Genomic DNA, 19,723 nt, shown 5'->3' with positions numbered 1-19,723 from the left:
ATCAAACTATTTGCATCTACTTACATTAGGTCTGGATTTGGCCCATCAACATGTTTGAAGTTTTAAAGGTTTACCCTGCTTAGTAAATGCAGTAGTGCTAACAGCATTATGGATGATCTTGTCTGCATTAGCCACCCTGGCTGAATCAGTGCTGTATTAGATACAGCTATAGTAACATTATAGTTTCCACAAAGATGCTTTAGCAATTTACCCTGGTGATTAAACTGCAGCCATATTTATATTTCAGAATAAATAACAGGGTAACTGTGAAATATGGGGCTACGATTCCATCGACGGATTCTGGTGACATCATAAACCACAAGAACCAAGCCTGAGTCATCAGAACTCCTGAGATGGAATTATAAACCCTAGCATTCCAATTGTGCTCTTTAAAGATATTTGATATAGTATATGGATCTGACCAAATGAGAGAGCGAGGCAAGAGACAGACCACCAGTCTCCTAAGCCAACCATGCACTCTCCTGACCACCATGAGTCTGCAGCCAAAGAGTGGTAACATCTGCAGTTGTCACAGAGAACTGGAGACAGACCACTGAACATTCGGCTTAGCCAGGTACATGTCTTTAGTCAGCTGCGCAACCCAAGATTGATCACAGACTGCAGTGGGTAGCATGTGAACAGGTTCTTAGCCTTGCAGCCAGTCCATGTAATCTGAATTCCCCATATAGGCTTTTAGGGGAGTTAGGAACCATGAAGCACCAGTAAGAGAAATTTGCTGATTTAGGAGTTCTGTTTCCTTAGCAAATTCATCTTTATTGGAGAGGGGTGGACTCCAAGAAGGTATGGCACAAAGCTCTGCAAACTGCATTCCACTCTGTATTCCACCCTGATGAAGTTTGTATCTTAGCTTTGAGTCCACTGGAGTCCACCACAGGTTTTGTGCACAGCCTGAGACTTTAATATATATTTTTTGTCTTCATGTTTTCTCTTCTGTAAGAAGGATTAGGGGCTAGATTCTATTGGTGTAAATTGGTGACATTGATTTACACAGGCTGAGGATCCGGCCCAATGCCCATGGAGTTGAGATAATATAATCCCACAGTTAATGACTGTAGTGGTTGATAACCATTGATAGCTTTGTACATTTTGGCCCCTGAAATGTTATTTAAACATGTTGACATATCAGAGGACCTAGTGAGATAGAAGACTGGCAACAAGGCAAAGGAATCTTTCATTTCTAAAGTTTTCCAGTTCATATCCAACATTCACCAACATTTATTGTTAGCAGTTAACAAAAAAGGAAGCCGTGGTTCTCTCCCTGCTTGGGCCCTGATCTAGAACAGCTTTCACATGATGATTGTAACCACCCTGTGGTTAATCCATGAGCCACAGAAAAAAGCTGATATGTCTGAGTTTGTTGAAAGACTCAGCAGAGAGGCCAATGCTGTCCTTGAACAGAACAAACAGTATGCTGAGCTCCCAAAAGTGAATCCAACACCTACCTTCTCTTTTTCCTTCCGCCATGTTCCATCACTATATCTCATGCAGTAACCCGTGTTCACAGATTTATAGTTTGACCCTCTTCTTTGTGAAATATTTTTATATAATGGAGATTGCCTATCTCCTAGAGCTAGAAGGGACCTTGAAAGGTCATTGAGTCCAGTCCCCTGCCTTTACAGCAGGACCAAGTACCATCCCTGATGAATTTTTACCCCAAATTCCTAAATAGCCTCCACAAGGATTGAACTCACAACCCTGGGTTTAGCAGGCCAAGGCTCAAACCACTGAGCTATCCCTCCCCTCTACATGTATGCATGTAGGGGAGAAGTTTTAAAAACTCATCATTGGCCTAACTCTGATCCCACTGAAGTCAATCATTAAGTGGTAACTGTTAGACCAATTTTGAGCATTTTTTAAAATCCCATATGTATATTTTTTGTTATAGCATATAATGAAACAAGCAATGTAATGCATTTGATTAGACATAGAAACAAAACTACAGTTAATAGCTTTTTATACAGATTTTAGAGCTGTGTGTCACATGTCTGCAATGAAGTACATTTGCAGAGTCTAAAAAAACAGACGACTGAGATTGAGTCTGACCTCCATGTAAATCTGGAATGACTATAATACAGTCAATTATTTCAGAGTTCCACCAGTGTAAATGAGATCAGATTGTGATATATTATGATTTTTCTTGAAATTCACTATCTTGCCTCTTCTTGATGGAAAGAGGAGTCATACAGATGTAAATTTCATAAAATTTCCATGCTTTTGTAATTGGAAAACAAGTGGCAGTATTAAGCATCATTTAAAATCCATTGACTCAATAGAACTATATTTACTGCACCAGGTCTAAATTTGTCTCTGTGCGTGTATACTTTCCAATTTATGAGTTCCTTCTACCTACCCACTATGTTTTGGCTGTTGTCCACATTGTACTGTTTTCCTTCGTTTTGCCTCCTTTTCATGATCATGGCTTAAGTTTCTCTTGGCATGTCTTAGATAGTTGCAACTTCCATGGAGTGCGTTATTAGGAAGATACTACTCCTCACCCATTTTGCAATTCCAGTTCTTGCAGCTTCCTTGGGAAATCAATGATCTTTGCAATACTCCACTGGAGCGATGCTATGAACAAGAGGCAAGGTGCGTTAGTGGATGGGTTTTGATGTTAGCTTGGGATCCATATCTGATTCTTGCACTGACTTGTTCTATAAGCCTGAGCAAATCATTTCATTTCTGTTGCCCTATGACCCTTTGTCTTGTCCCATATATAGGTTCTTTAGAGTTCGGACTGTCTCTTACTCTCTGTTTGTACAGTATCTAGCACAATGAAGCTCTGATGGGGGCCTTCACATGATATTGCAATATAAATAAGAAGCAGAACAGCAGAATTCATTTCACAAATGGTCCAAAGATTCAAGACCACGTCAAAGGAATCTCCCAGTTCCTCCATTTCCTGAGCACAAAGAGTGGGAAAAGAAACTCAGCTCCTTTATCATTTTCATTTTGACTACCTTACCACAAACCCAAATAGTTGCCTCCTCTCATGTGGCTGCAGGGGAAAGTTCCACCCATCACAGTCATAGTACCCAGTGTTTTTCATTTGAGAAGAGCTCACATTTGAGCTTCATGATAAATTCCTCTTTCTCTCCCAGCCTCCCCTGAAAAAAGAGGAGGAAAAAAGCCTGAAATTGATTTTTTTGTGCTGTTATTTTACTTCCCCTAGAGCTTCATTTGGAATAAACAAACTAAGTAAAAGACACTGAAAATAAAACAACAACAAACCACACCACCTTTCATTTGGTGTCATTGTTTCCACACAGAAGGGTAAAAGCAAATAGGTTTCCAACTTCGGACTTTTTAAATTAAGCTGTTTTCTGTCACCAGAGGTTGGCAGGTTGAGGAGCGAGGTCTGTAGTTTTATTTCTCATCAGATTTAATTTGCTGAGCACATGCCCCAAGAAGAATGGCCTGAAAAATAAAAAGAAATAGAGGCAATCGAGAAAGGGAAATATCCCTTTGGTATGTGTGGCAGAGAATCCAGTACAGCAACACCAGCGTTTAAGGCACTTTGAGGGTTCTTTCCACCCTCGTCACACTTCTTATGGAGAAGCAGAAACCTAGTCACAGCTGTGTGCATGTTTATGTTACACAAATGCAATTAATGCTGCCTGCCACTGATCTACTGCTTCTAAACAATCCCTCTTCTTCTCCTCCCTCAGCTCGACCGATCACATATGTTTCCATTTCTGGCAGCTGAAAACTGTGCCTGGTTCTTCAAGAGTCACCTTTCCTGGCACACAAGACTGTAGTTCCCTTTGTAGCACAGCTCAATGAGAGAAGACATCTCCAGGTGCATCTACACTGCACCGTTATTTCAAGATAACTAGTGTTATTTTGATATAACAATGTGAGCATCAACACAGCCGTTCTGTTATTTCAAAATAATGGACAGGCTTACTCCAAAATCTGTAAACCTCATTCCACAAGGAATAATGCCTATTCTGAAATAGCTATTTAGAAATAAGGTATGTGTAGATGCTTCACTGCTGCTATTTTGTAATAGCCCTTCATCAGGGCCATTCCAAATTATTCCTACCCAGTACCTCTGAGGCTCTAAACTGAGACATCACGTCTCCATTAGGGAAGCCTGCCTCAGACTAATTTTGAGGCTTCCCTGCAGTATAGATGTGCTATTTTGAAATAAGCTATTTTGGAATAACAATTCTGGAATAGCTTATTTTGAAATAAGCATGCAGTGTAGATGTACCTCAAAGTACGCTGGAAGCTTAAGAAATCTAAACAGGCCACCTTCTGAGTGCTATTTCTGGGTGATAGAAGCACTGATCCAATTGCACTTAAACTATAAGTGAAGATTACAATCAACCACAAGAAGAGCAGGGTTAGGACCACAGAGAGTACTGTAAGCAGGGCGCTAGATGGAATCCATACCAAGATGGTTCCAAAATCCATGGCTGTATGCTCTCTTTATTCCATGGGAATGAAAAAGAGTGTGATTTCTCTGTTTGCTTCACAATAAGGCAGTATTCTTTGGCTCTCTCTTTTCATTTGAGAGCTATCATGGGTAAGTTCCTGACAAGAATAAGCACATTTCAGCCTCTATATTCATTCAATACCATGTCTCCACCATCAGACCAAAACCAGAGTGTGGACAGGTGGGGTGAAAAGGGGATTCATCTCCAGGCTCATTTTGTCAAAATCAAGTGCATGAGTTTGTGACAGTCCATTGCAGCACTTTGAAATCACCTAAGCAAGGCCTCATTTTTCTGTCTTCTCCAAAAAACATGTATATTTTCTAAATATAATGTATATTACATGCACCTTGCCTACAAGGTCCCTCCATGCTGTTTTCAATATGAAGAAACCAGCACACCTAGAGCAAGAAAGCAAAACTATTTGTTTTGTTCCAGAGTTTCTTCCCTGGGCTTTCCCCTCACATGCCAGTAACTCCTTCCAAGAAGCAATTCAGTTTTTCTGGCTATTCATTCTGAGCTCATGCCCAGCCACCTTTTGCTTTGCACTGAAGGTTGGAATGAGACCAGAGCGCTCACTGTGCGCTCCAAATTAAAACATAGGCTCTTTGCAGGAACCTCTTCTAGCAAAGCATGTGAGTGCAGATGTTTATAGGGTATATCTACACTGCAGTAAAACACACATGGCTGGCTCATGTAAGCAGGCTCAGGCTCTCAAGCTACATCTACACTACGAGTTTTGCATGAGTCATGGTCTCATCTGTTTTTGCGCTAGAGATTTTGCTCAAAAACACGCAATGTGAATGTTTTCTTTTTGCGCAAAAAAACCCCTTTTCCATGGATCTTGCAGAAAAGGGGGTTTTTGCACAAAAAGAAAACATCCACACTGCTTGTTTCTGAGCAAAAACCCTATCACAAAAATGGACCAGCAGAAAATATGCAAATAAGATTAACTCTTGCAAATTAGTCCCTCATTAGCATATTTTTTCGCCAAGAAAACTCGTAGGCTATGTCTAGACTGCAGGCTTCTTTTGAAAGAGGCTCTTTCGAAAGCATCTTTCGAAAGAGCCTCTTTCGAAAGATCGCGTCTAGACTGCAGGCGGATCTTTCGAAAGAGCAATCCGCTTTTTCGAAAGAGAGCACCCAGCGAGTCTGGATGCTCTCTTTCGAGGAAGCCCTATTTACATTGAAGAACGCCTTCTTTCGAAAGAGGAACTTTCGAAAGAAGGCGTTCTTCCTCGTGAAACGAGGTTTACCGCCATCGAAAGAAAAGCCGCGTTCTTTCGAAATAATTTCGAAAGAACGCGGCTTGAGTCTGGACGCAGGGGAAGTTTTTTCGGGAAAAGGCTACTTTTCCCGAAAAACCCCCTGAGTCTGGACACAGCCGTAGTGTAGACGTAGCCTCAAGGTATAGACTGCGGGGCTATAAAATTGTAGTGTAGACATCCAGGCTCAAGGTTCCAGAGCCCAAACTGCAGGACAGCTTTACAGCCCCACAGTCTGAGCCCAAGTCACATGGGCCAGCGACAGGTGTTTTATTGCAGTGTAGACATCCCCTAAGAGCTAATAGTCTCCTGGCTCTTTTTTATGGAGCTTAGTCTGTCTCTTTTATGAAGTTGAGTACATTTCGGAAGACTCTGCCATTTGGGAGTAATTATCACATTAGAACCATTCAGGCCTGGGCCACACCAAACTGAAATAAACCAGGATCTTTTGTAGACCAACATCACCTCTCATTTGTGAATGGCAAGAAATTCCTTTGACATTTAACAGTGGGGTTTTTTTGGTCTCAGAAGTGTTGAGAATTTAAAAATATTAATATAAAAAGGCCTGGGGTTCTTGGCAGAGTGCCCCATGCCAAAATTATCCCACTATGGAATATAGTATGAAATAGTTTACCAGTATAAACAACCTAGTGCTGGCTGAATAGCAAAACAAAACCGATTTCACTAATCTTTTCACAAATAAAACTGCCATGTCCTCTTACTGTTGATTTGGGAGTCATTTGTAAGCAGTTTCTCACATGAGTATCCCATTGAGACTGGCCATGTAAATAGCTGCTCATTATCTCAGACCTATTGTTAGAGATACAGCTGTCTGGAAAGTGTCAAAAATATTGATGCAAGGAAAATGAACATTTTCAATTGAGTTTTCTATAGATTTTTTTCTTCCCTGTTTTTATATAGGTATCTGTAAATGAATTCACCCCAATATTTCACTATTTTAGCATGTCCAGTCTGAATGCTCCCTGCTACTCACTATCCTTCTGTTAGGATATGTCTACACAGCAGGGCTAAAGTGGAATTAAGCTACGCATCTTCAGCTACTTCAATTGCATAGCTTAATTTGAAATAGCTTAATTCGGCTTTTGACACTGTCTATACTGCAGTAAGGTGAAGGAAGAACACTCTTCCTTTGACTTCCCTACTCCACGAGATATGAAGTTTACCATGAGTTGGTGTAAAAAGTGCTCCAGCTCAACATTATTTCGAAATAAAGGCTTGTAGCATAGGTGCACCCTATGTTATTTCAGAATAACATCAATTATTCCGAAATAACGTTGCTGTGTAGACGTAACCCCACAAACACTTACTTTACCTAATCAGAAAGCAGAAACAGTTCCTTGTGATCTAGGTGAAACAACCACACAACAGGAAATGAAGATAGCTATAGATAATGTTTACGCCACCCTGTGAAAGTTATTCGTACAGTTTATTTGGCTAATGTTCATACATAACATCTATCTGTTGGAAATCAAAATCAACCTTTCAAAAAGGTGAATGAATTCATAATGAATATTTTTAATAACAAATAGAACTTTTCTACCAGCCGTTGTATACAAAAGTTCCAAGCAAAGTGGATTGACTACTGAGATTGTTCAGATGACACTATAGATAATTTCCATCCTGTATAATGAACCCAACAGTGTCTGATTACCTCTTTCTCAATATGATACAGTTTGGAAGGTAGATTACTAGAACAGCCATAGAAATATAACCTAGATCTGGCCTGAAGGGCAGATAACAGTTTGACAGGGTTTCCCATTTTTAACAGGTTGGCTCCTTTACAAAGTTCTGATCTAGAACACAGCATAGGATTATGTTAAAATTATTGTACTAGGAAGATAACCAATCACAAAGAATGATTCAATTGCTTGAATTGGTGCTGAAAATGATTTAAGTGTTAGTGTATTATTTGTTCAAAATTGTATTTATTGAGGGTTTCCTTGGCCTGGTCTTTATTATGGGGAAAGAATGGAAATTTTAAAGAATTCCTTAAAATGACTTAAAAATCTTCACTTTGTTTGGGAATTGTTTCTCAACTATGTCCCCTATAATGGTAATGACAGTGGTGTTGTACCATCATTGTTATAGCTTTATCTCAATTTCAGATTTGATCTCATGATGAGCTGCATGCTTAGGGAAAAGCTTTCGGACAGATCTGTTTAATTACCACCTTATCAGCGACCAAAGCTCCCCTTAAAACTCAATTCTGCCATGCTGCTCACAAGACACTGCTAGCGGACAATGGCTAGGCAGGCAGTGAACCATGACTGTGACATATATGTAATGTGTGCGTTGCTTCTTTCTTCACCTCTCACTGTGAACCCCCTCCTTTTGGTTGTTTTGCCCACTTCTCATATCCATACTTATAACCATGCTCTTTGGGAAGGGGCTATCTTTGGAATAAGTGTCTACCCAGCAGATCCTAGGTTCCAGATTGTTGTTATCATAATGTGAATGAAGAAAGCTTTGTAACAGAGGTTATTCTTAATTGTACCCTAATCTGTATGCAAATGAGATTTTTCACTCACAGATCTTTGTGGCAGCATTGCATCCCCCTGACTAGCATCAGTAATTACTAGGAAACAGAATAAGCAACAAGGAGTCCTGTAGCACCTTATAGACTAACAGATGTATTGGAACATAAGCTTTCATGGGCAAAGACCTACTTCATCAGAGGCATGTAGTGGAAATTTCCAGAGGCAGGTATAAATATGCAGGCAAGAATCAGGCTAGAGATAACGAGGTAAATTAAATCAGGAAGGATGAGGCCCACTTCTAGCAGCTGATCTGGAGGTGTGAACACCAAGAGAGAAGAAACTGCTTTTGTAATTGGCTAGCCATTCACAGTCTTTGTTTAATCCTGAGTGGATGGTGTCAAATTTGCAGATGAACTGCAGCTCAGCAGTTTCTCTGTAAAGTCTGAAGACTAACACGGCTACCCCTCTGATACTAGGAAACAGAATGACATGCACCAACCTATTTTCCATAGGCCTCTGGGCAGCCCTCTGATAGTAATGGGTGTCAGCCATTACTGACATGAGCTAGAGAAGAAAGGCTCTTTACCCTATTACCAAACTTCAGAGTTATACCAACCATGTTTCTTTTAGACCTCTCCTCTTTCTCGCAACTTCTGTGCTGCAGGCTTTCCACTGACATCCCATCAACATGAACAAGAAGTTTGTCTGTGTGCTGTTTATCTGAAAATGGTGCTTGAGATAGCCACAAGGGTGGGAGAGAAATGCTCCTTTATAAGCAGCACAATTCAGGAGAAGGTAAAGAAGTCTATCCCCAAAAAGGACTTGATCTCACATAAAGGGGGTAAAGTTTTTAAAGGACTGAAATTTTCTGAGTTTTCCCTCCTCTTTCTGGAGCTGGACTATGGCTAATTTTCTCCCTTCTGGCTGGCTAGTTAGATCAACCAAAAGCAAGAAGCCCTGGAAATGGCTTATTTATGGTGGTAATAAATGGTAAAAAATGGCGGTAGGTTGGGTTCTCCTTTTGCGACATGGGGCCCAGATTATCTACTCTTAACTCTTCCTGCCTTAATCAGCCATTGGCACCGTCTCCTCGCTTGAGCAGAAGCCTGTACAGTTGCATAGTACTTGGCAGACCTTACCACCAAGGAAGCACTAGTGTGGGAGAGAGAGGAAAAAAATTCAATTTCTTGTCATCTGTGTGCAAAGGTGCACTGAAAGAGGACGAGGAAAGAGATATCACCCACTGATTGTTTTGTGGATTTTTTTAAAAAAATCTGTTCATAAAGACAGTGAAGTGAAAAAATGTGCCTCTAATTATTACCCCTCCATGCTTCCTAAAAGCCTCTCTCTGAACTTTTAAGTCTCCTCAAGTTTCACGTCCTCTCTCTCCATTTTTTTTATTTAAACTAATCTAAAAAAGCTATAAAAAGCCCCTGACACTATAAATTCCCTTGTAAACCCTGGTTTTATAGGTTTAATTGCCTCATTTTACTGCCTTGCATGCTTTGTTCCTTAAGCAGTTTGAAGAGCAGCCCAGTGCTTCAGTGCAAGCAGGAGGCTTAAGAGAGAGAGGCTGTCAATGCTCTGCTGGGGTTGCTTTTGGTCAGGTCTTGGCATGATCAGTGCCCTATGGAGACTGAGTCTTGAAACTCTTCCAAGCAGACTCACCACATGCAGTAAGTTGACCTAGACATGTATGGGAAGCACTGGGAAATTCAAATGTCACATGGCATGGCAGTTGTTGAATCTCTGAAAAGCCTTAAGGGAAGGGAATGAGATCAATGATAAAGGCATTCTTGCCAGGGTGGGTTAATCATAATATTGCCTAGCTTACAGAATGAATATCTAGTTTTGTGGAGAACCAGAGGGACAGGGAGGGAACTCACTTGCTTAAGTTCACATACCAGGCCTGTGGCAGCATTGGAAATAGAGCCCATTTCTGAGTCCAAGTCCAGTGCCTATACACTGAGTTATACTGCCTCCCATGGAATCACAGAATACTAGAACTAGAAAGGACCTTGAGAGGTCATCGAGTCCAATCACGGCAGGACCAACCACCATCTGGATCATCCTGACAGGTGTCTGTCTAACCTGCTCTTAAAAATCACCAGTGATGGATATTCTACAACCTCCCTAGGCAATTTATTCCAGTGTTTAACCACCCTGACATTTAGGAAGGTTTTCCTAATGTCTAACCTAAATCTCCCTTGCTGCAATTTAAGCCTCTTGATTATTGTCCTATCGTAAGAGGTTAAGGAGAACAATTTTTCTCCCTCCTCCTTTTAACACCCTTTTAGATACTTGACAACCACTATCCTGTCTCCTCTCAGTCTTCTCTTTTCTAAACTAAATAAGCCCAGTTCTTTCAGCCCTCCCTTATAGATCATGTTTTCTAGACCTTTAATCATTCTTGTTGCTCTTCTCTGGATCTTCTCCAGTTTCTCCACATCTTTCTTGAAATGTGGTGCCCAGAACTGGACACAATACTCCAAATAAGGCATAATTAGTGCAGAGTAGAGTGGAAGAATGACTTCTCGTGTCTTGCTCACAACAGTCCTGCTAATGCATCCCATCTTTGGAGCTCATCCTGATTTATTATTTCCATTATATTAGCCTCTGTAACTCCCAGTCAAGGTTCAGAACCTCATTGTGCTAGATACTGGCCAGGGTCCCAGCAAGCTCACAGTCTAGGACTATACCTAGACTTCAGAGTATTTCCGGGATACCTCCAGTATACCACAGAGACTCTGCCACATCCAAGGAATGTGCCTGCTTTTCCAAAAAAAATATCAGAATAGCAGACGCATTTTTCTGGCATCCTTGTAACCCTCATTTTATGAGGAAGAAGGGATGTTCCAAAAATGGGTTTTTTTCCTGACATTTGGTCCAGTGTAGATGGGCCAAAAATTGGAAAAGCCTCTTTGGGAAAAAAAAATCAGAAAAAGATACACAAATTGTGGTTTGCAATTTGCGTATCTTTCTCTGAGTAAACTGTGTAGTCTAGACACAGCCTAGTTTGATTAGAAGGACACACACAGGAACGGGGTCTCATAAAGCCCTTTCCTTTGTTCTTTAGATTTTTGAGATAGCTGACAGCTGGTTGCCATCTTTCAGCTCACAGCATTTTTACAACCAGTGGCCGAATTCCTATCATGCTAGAAACATGTACAAATCCTAGTTATGTCAACAGAACATGTATTTGCTCACCTAGAGCCAAACTATGTAGTGTTGGTGTAGTAGTGTTGGTTCTGGGATATTAGGAAACACAAGGTGAGTGAAGTAACATCTTATTTTGGACCAAACTCAGTTGGTGAGAGAGACAAGCTTTGAAGAAGAGTTCTGTAAGCTCAAAAATTGGTCTTTCCCACCAACAGAAGCTGGTCCACTAATGATATTACCTCAATCACCTTGTCTCTCTAGAACAGGGGAGGGAATGTTTATTGAGAAGACTGAAAAAAACAGTTTCAGGGTTATATGAAAACACTGATTTCTTTAATTCTTCCCATCTACTAGAAATATGGTAATTTCTTTCAAGTACAGAGTAAGAATAGCCTTTCCCCCACTTGTACTCCTTCACTAGTTCTAGAACAAAGCAAAAGCCCAGTATGCAAATGTATTTGGAAATAGAAAAATAATAGAGTGCAGACCAGAGGTAAGCAAATATTTCAGAGCCTTGAAACAATTTGGTTTTAGTTAGATCTAAATATGAGAGAAGGTTCTAGGTGCGTGCTTTAGGATATTTTTTTTTCTATTTTCTTCTGAATTTATTCTTCCTTCCCTTGCTAGGGTAGCACTTAGTGTATTCTGCAGCTTAGTTGAGACCAGGAAACTAGTTTGGATAAATTCAGTACACTTTTGTGCCAAACTAAACCCTGTGATTTTTCCCCCCTCAGATTCTACAACATTCAGACAGGGTTGGTTTTCCTTTTTTTCCATCATTTCATGCACCACCAGAGATGAGTAGCAGAAATACCATAAACTGGATTATGCTTCCACTGGAGAAGTAACTAATCTGCATTCACCCAGAACATTCAGATGCCCCAAAATACCCACTTTTTCATGAAGTACTCCTCCCTTCCTTTGATTTTCCTAGTTCCTCTTTCCCCAAAGTAGCCTGTTGCTTCTTATTCCCTACCACTTGCTTCTGTTGGCCTCCTAGATCTTTCCCACCCAGCTCTGAAGTGAAGACCCATAGTCACTTATTGATTCACTGGTGTGCTGGGTCCTCCAGGCTTAGATTCCAAGAGACCAGCCTTAATCCATCATTGCTTCTGGTACTATTTCATGTCTGGCTGAGCACAGAAAGTGCTGGCTCTCTCATGAGGAAGATTATTCACATGTAATTTCCAGGCCAGCTTCCAGAGTAAAGAGGTTGCTTATTCAAATCAAACCTTCTGAAACTGCACCGCTACATCTAGTTTCTGCTGAAGTTTTCTATGGTACCACTTTCTCTCCTAAGGGTGCCATTACCTATCTCCTCTGTCTCAAGAAGAAACATTCCTTACTCATGAAAATGGAGTTTCACATCCAAATGTGGTGGACACACACACAGTTCCCCATGAACTGAGGTTCCAGAAAGAAGTCATTTGTTTTATTCATTAAGAACTTGGCAGCCAGGAAGGGGAGAAAGGCAATCAGTGAAGCCTCCAGAGGGAAGGGGAAAAGGAGAGGGAGGCAGTTGAAAGGAGTGAAATCTGGAGGAAAAAGTACATTAAAAACAAATGAACTGAAGAAAGAACTTGTTGTTGATGAAGTTGATCCTACATGCAGCCCTGCTATCTTGTAAAAGAGGTTTTATTTGCCTTTTTGTAGGGGTCCTGGGAGGAAACTATTAAAGGAACAGGCTTTAGGCAGAGAAAGAGAGAGAGTATGTACATGCGTGTGCACGCACGCGTACCTGTGTGTTTCCCCCCTTCCTTTTACAAGGGCTAACTATGACAGAAGGTTAAAGCCGGGGGGACATTTTTTGTGTTGTAAAGGTCCAAGATTGTCAGAAAAGTAATCCAGCCCCTGACCACCAGACTTAACTGTATCTCTATAGATCAAGGATATGTTAATGAACAGAATTGAGCACAACACAAACGGTGGGCCATATGCTGGGCAAGCAGGAGCTGTGACAAAACTTTGTCGGGAGCAACCTCAAAAGTTTCAGTTCAGCTGATCCAGCCTCTGAAAACCTGGAATGTTTTTTTCTTCTCAGCTATCTGAGCCTACTAGATTGGCAAAACCATATTGGAAATGACATGGGAACAAACTTTCTAATGAAAAGTCCAGAACTTCCACTCACAGCTGGACTGGAAGTATCTCAAGAAGGGAGAGTCTCTTGGGCTATGTCTACACTGGTGCGATCTTGTGCCAGGTGAAAGTGTGGAATATCGCCGAGCCTCATTTGCATATCTAATGAGCCACCATTTTTGCGGAAGAGGCTCTTGCGACAGAAGGAGCATCTAAACTGCCCCTTCTTGCGCAAGAAAACCCCTCTTGCGCAATGCTTTACACTGAATATTTTCAGGAATAACAGCATTGCACAAGAGGGTTTTTCTTGTGCAAGAAGGGGCAGTGTAGACAGCTCCTTCTGGCGCAAGAGCCTCTTCCGCAAAATGGCAGCTCATTAGTTATGCAAATGAGGCTCGGCGATATTCCACGCTTAGACTCATTTGCATTCTTCTGGTGCAAGATCCTGCCAGTGTAAACATAGCCTTGGGTATGCACCATTTCCCTTTCCTGTTCCCTTGCTGAAGGCATAAACTAGGCAATAGGTACAAATTAATGGGTGTGGAAATAGTAAGATAACCAACCTCTAAGCAATTTCACCGGGTGAATCCAAGCTGCAAAGCTGTGTGGTAACCACCACATTCTTGATTGGGGCTTGACTCTTGTTTCCTCTATGTGCTGGGTCTCTTTGCTGCCTCTGCCATGCTGGGTGAATTTGAATTTTTAGGAGATTATCCTGCTGCCACTGAAGTCGATGGGAAAACTCTCGTTGACATTCACAAAGATGGGGTCAATCTTTGGGATATTTGAAGACAGAAAATTTTCTGCTTTACTGTAATATACACATTTCAATGCCAAATTAGCCATATTAAAGTGTAGCTGCAGCAGGGAGTTCATTGGTTTCCTTCTGGACCTTACAGGAAACATATCGAGGAGTAGATCTTCCTCCTAAAGGAAGGGAGGTTCTTCTGAAAGTGATGTGATGAAATCTGGGACCAATCATTGTCATGATTGATAATTCCCAGCTCTGCCACTCACTTGCTGCGTGACCTTGGGTGAGTCATTTTACATCTCTGGGCCTCCATTTCCTCTCTCTATAAAATAGAACGAATAATACTGCCTTTCTCCAGGTTAAAAGGATGCTGGGAGGCTACAATCATTAGTAGGCACAATTCATACCTATGCACCAGACCAGACCAAGTCTATTTAAGCCCTCCTCCGGACATTTAAGTGACACATAAGCCTTGAAAATTTCCTCTGCACAGAGAAGAATTTCACCCTTCACGGTTTATCTCTTTATGAAGTGTTTTGAGCTTCTTACATAGAAGGTACTATAGGAACACAATCATGTAGTCTAGCTTAATAATTTGGTATGAACATGATTCATCATCAGAATGATCTTAGCAAAATTGCACTTGACTATTTCATGTTCAGGAGGACAGTCCTAATTTACCTGACAATATGCAGGCCAGGAACATTAGATAATGAGGTTCTTAGAGTACAAATATCCACTGCATATGTCCCTTGTTTTTCACCTGGTGCTAAGTAAAAAACTATCTGTGCTACTTAAACTTCAGGGTATCTTGAGAAGATTGATCTCCTCAAACAGAGAAAGGACACATCATATTACTTGTTGCACCCTTTTTAACCTCATAAGGAAGAGACCTGGTTGGTTGTTTTTTTCCCAGCAAATGACAAAAGGGACATTTTTTTTCAAATTGTTTTCAAAACTCAGCAGTGGATTGAAAATTTTCAAAAATCAAGTTTTCAAAAAGGGAGGGGGTCCTTATTTTCATCAAAACCCCACATCAAAACCCTGATGTTCTACAAGATGTACTGTTCTGTACTGCTTAACATGAAGGAGACCCTCTTAACTGCTAGCAGCATAAAGTCTATGCCATCTAGTAACTTTTGTCTGGTGGAGGGCTCTGCTAAATACACATAGTAGTCAGTACACTGCAGTACATCCACTGTAGACTTTCATTGCAATATTATCTGATGATCTAAAAAGTACTGTTATTCCCAGTTCTTTTTCTTAGCATGCAAGCAAATGCCAGCCCTGGGAAGACTGGATGTCAGTTGTTGTTAGTTTTGTTATGCAAAGTTTAAAATAGAGGGAGCCACAGCAGAATTTGCTTTCTGTCCGAGGCTCTGAGGAGGCGGTGAAGGCTAGGACTATAATAGAAGCTGGATAATTTCATGGAGGTTAGGTCCATAAAAGGCTATTAGCCAGGGGATAAAATGGTGTCCTTGGCCTCTGTTTGTCAGAGGCTGGAGAGGGATGGCAGGAGACAAATCGCTTGATCATTGTCTTCAGTCAACCCTCTCTGGGATACCTGGTGCTGGCCACTGTCGGTAGACAGGATACTGGGCTAGATGGACCTTTGGTCTGACCCAGTACGGCCGTTCTTATGTTCTTATGTTCTCTGGATAGAGTTAATTCTTGAGCAAAATTGCTCCCTGGGAACTAGACACTCTTTTTCTGTGCTGAAATTCCTGGAAGAATGGATCTCTCTGCGTGCTATTTGACCACCTCTATTCTAGACCTGGTGCATATGTGTTACTAAGACAATTGATACCTAGCATATATTCAGGCTCTGTGTCACTGATTTCTCCTCCACTTGGGAAAACAACCCCCAATTCCCTTTACATCTGTTACCATTAGTCAGAGACAGAGCAGTAACTTGCAGATGTGGGTTATCCTTTTCCTACAAATAATGAGACTAAGGCAGCTCTCACAAAGCAGCTTTAAGTCACAACCAACAGCCCAGGAATAGAACTCAAAGCCTCTGTCCTTAAGGCTTAAGCATTCAACCACACTGAAGGTTCAACCCCACCAGTCAACTAGATCTTATCCATTCATGGCCATCAGAATTTGGGGAAGGTAGAGAATTAAGGGGAGAGAAAGCCAAACTCCAACTTTATTGGATTAGAGCAGATGAAAAAAAAATCAGCACCTTGTTGCTCCAGAGAGATGTTGTGTGCACAAGGGGGAGTTGAGGCAGGGGTATAGCCATTGTCTACTCTCAGGAATCCTCAGGGTATAGCCAGACATTTGCTCATTCCCAAGCTCTCTTTTAAATTACTGCATTAGTTTTATTAACTGTTCGGAATCTATGTCCCCTCCGCCCCCCAAATTAAGTTAGTTTCTCAGGGATAGAAAAAAAATTAGCTGTCTAACAACGTTGGCTTGGAGCCGCTCGCTGCCTCCAGTCCCAGCTAGGATGAGTTAGTGCTTTGTAGATATTATTGATCGGCCAGGCTGTACCGTCCTCACGTCTCCTGTCTTCCCCCTCCCTTTCCCACTCTTGATTCACCCTCCCTTGGTTCTCCCTCACTCGCCAGCTTGTCTGGGATTTATGCAGGAGGGACCTTAAGGTAGGCTGGCAGGTGTGGCTGCACCATCACCCGCAGCCATCGATCAAGCACCTCTCAATAAGCTAATAGCCCTAATGTGTGAAAATTGATTTCTGGGGTGAATGTGAAGTCCCAAAGATTTACACTCTATTTCCTATTGATGAGGCTCAATTGATCTCAACAAGTACTAAAATATTTACCACCATGGCAGGCAGGAGAAGGGGGAGCAGTCAAGGAGAGGAATTGGAATGGAGTGTTTAAATAAACACAGGCAAGTTGTGGATGGGGCCACCAGGAAATGAATCACACAGAAGAAAAACAACCCAGCAGCACAAAGTTGTTAGGCAGAAAGCAGCACAGGGAAAGAACAAGAAGACCTAGGTATGTTGCTTTGGCATTCTCAGGAGGAGGGAGTGCGGTGAGTGGTGCCAAATGGACCCAGAATATGGTCAGATCACCACTATTGCTAAGGTTGGGGAGAGTTAGAATATCCTTGGGACTGGCAGGTGCTATGGAGGGGACAGGATTCTGCACTGTGGTCACACAGGATGCTAAAAATGAGCTTATGAATGGCTTTGATTAAAGAAAGGCATTTAGCTCTGATGTGGTGATTTCAGTACACTGGGCCCACCCGGAATGGGAGCAGTCACCGCTGAAGGAATGTCAATGCTCTCCCATTTATCGTTGTTCCATCTTTCCTGTCCCATCTTGATCTCTCTCCCCGGGTACCAAGAAACTAAAATTGGTGCCATGGCAACATGAGAGGGCAAGAGCTTCCTTAGCTAAGCGGTTCTGGCGCCGGGCAGAAATCTGGCAGCATGAGCTTCCCTCACTTCAGCATTCTGCCCACACCAGCTACAAATTCACATTGTCACCTCTTAACTTAGCCCTCCAAGAACGCATGGCTCTTACTCTGATGGGGCAGCCCAAAGACTTGGCGGTGCCTGCTTGTGCCCGCTAGCACGGATTCAGAGAGTCCAGCTCTTAGGCCACGCGGTTGCAAACACTTGCACTCAAGCCTAACTATACGTGCCCAGAGTTGTGCCACTAGCTGGCAGTTCTGTGTTCAACAGGCCAGCTGTGCATGTCAAGTTCAGCACACCTTTAGGAGATAGCAGGATGGGGATATTAGATAGCTATTCCTTGGAGGCTAAGACAACGGAAGTAAATACAGCCTGTGGGCAAGCAAGCATAATGCTATTATAGCCACTGGTATTTCCCCTGCTTAAACCAGAACTGTATGTGGCCCCTTCTTCTCACATGGCCCAAATCCTCATAATTGGATTCTACTTTTCTTTCTCCCCGGTTTCTCTCCTTTCTTTCTCCCCTCTCCGACTTTATGGTTGTCTAAAGCAATAGAACAGAAGCCAAGCAGCTCTTGCCTACTCATCTGGCATTTCTCTGAGAGCCCTCGCAGCTAGAGGACCTTCAGTCAAACCTGTGGACTCTGAAGGATCTATGTGTGGCTCTAGACTCATGAGTTGAGCATCACCACCTGGACTCACATGCTCCCCGACAGCTGCTGGGGCTCTCAGCATGAGCTTTCTTCTAGCAGAACCATTTTAAGGCCAGCTGGGAGCCTGTGCACCCTGACAAAGCCAATGACAGCTCTGAGAAACTAAGCTCCTTCCTCCCTGTTTGCCCACAGATAGTAGACATACTCAGCAGCACCAGTGGGAATTAAACAAACTTTAGACTTTCTGCTCACCACAGTGTGGGCCCCATGTGCAAGGATCCCTCTGGATCTAGACCATAGGCCTGCTAGTAAGTAAACCAGTGCATGCAGAGGGAGGAAGCATATGTAATGAGAGGGAAATAGATGCTAACACTCACTTGCAGTTCACAAGTTCATCCACTGAGATTTCCCTGAGGCCCAGAGAGATGGGCAAGGATCACACATTCTCCAACCTACCCTGACCCAGCCTTTAGCTCCTGTTGATCTTTCCCAAGTCAGGCCATCTCCCTGCCCCCAGAGTTTCTCCCCCAGTCCTTCCTTTGCCTCTGCAGGGCAAAGTTCCCATTTAGCAGATTAAAGGTCAGCTCTTGTCAGACCAAAGGCTTTTGAAATACTTCTCAGCAACTAATCATTTCCAAGTTAGTAGCTGCCCCCAAGTCCCTGTGCTCAGCTCCCCTGAGACTCTCAGGGATATAGGCTTGCTGATGCTCCATGGGAAACTCTGAACAAAATTCTGGCTAGTGATGGGCCTGCAACATGGAATTCAGCTCCAGTCCTGGCTTTAAAACAACTTAGAATCTCACTGGTTAGTTCATCCCAAATTGAATCCAAGTCTGAGTCTTCTCAGCGCTCCCCTCCTGCTGATGATCCGTTTCAAGATCATCTCTGAATCAGCTGTGCACCAGTAGCCTTCTATTGCCTGTTATTTTCTTCCCTCTTCTTATATGTCTAGAGATGCTAGCATAAAGGATTCTCTTTCCCCTTAACCATTAGTCTGATCCTGCTGTTTTTTTACCCCTATGAATGTCACGATTTAGGTGCTATGAAAACCATGATGTGCCAAAGAAAAGATGAATACAGGTCTGGAAGTATGTGACATTTACCAACACTTTGCCATAGAGCTGTCAGAGAACACAGGTGAGGTGTATTTGCTCCTTGTCTGTTGTGGGCTTCCTCATTTTAGGATCAATTATATTTGTTTCTAGATCTAAGGCCAGATCTTAAATTGGTGTAAGTCAGCAGACTACCCTATTTATACCAGCGAGGGATCTGTCCAGTAGATATTTCTTTCTATTATTAAAAAAGGACATTGTAAACTTTTACAGCTCTCCAGTCAGTGGCTTTGCACCAGCTGGAGATCTGGCCCAAGGTTTTTAATTTAAGTCCTTTTTAGTAACTGAATTAAATATGTATCTACTAGCCAGCTGGTACAAATCAGTTGAGTAGAGAGGTGTGAAAGTTTACAAAACTGGAAAT

At 42.1% G+C, this 19,723-nt stretch overlaps 1 protein-coding gene across 3 annotated transcripts in view; it reads left to right on the top strand.

The window, feature by feature from the left end:
• The first annotated feature begins 367 nt into the window (after positions 1-367).
• LOC142818475 (uncharacterized) overlaps positions 368-19,723 on the top strand; it is a 44,810-nt gene continuing 25,454 nt past the window's right edge. For 2 of the 3 annotated variants that reach the window (XR_012895955.2, XR_016348350.1), the window contains exon 1: positions 368-574. Coding sequence is in view for 1 of the 3 variants with exons in the window: in XM_089775224.1 (XP_089631350.1) it covers positions 19,318-19,384 (67 nt within the window). In the remaining 2 variants the exon portion in view is untranslated. Of the gene's footprint in view, positions 575-19,284; positions 19,385-19,723 lie in introns of all 3 variants that reach the window. The other variant, XM_089775224.1, reaches the window with a different exon arrangement.

Source organism: Pelodiscus sinensis, chromosome Z (genome assembly GCF_052426305.1).
Source record: "Pelodiscus sinensis isolate ZL-2025 chromosome Z, ASM5242630v1, whole genome shotgun sequence".
NCBI classification, from domain to species: domain Eukaryota; kingdom Metazoa; phylum Chordata; order Testudines; family Trionychidae; genus Pelodiscus; species Pelodiscus sinensis.
The sequence above is the reverse complement of the archived record's forward strand: the minus strand, read 5'-3'. Positions and strand labels throughout refer to the sequence as shown.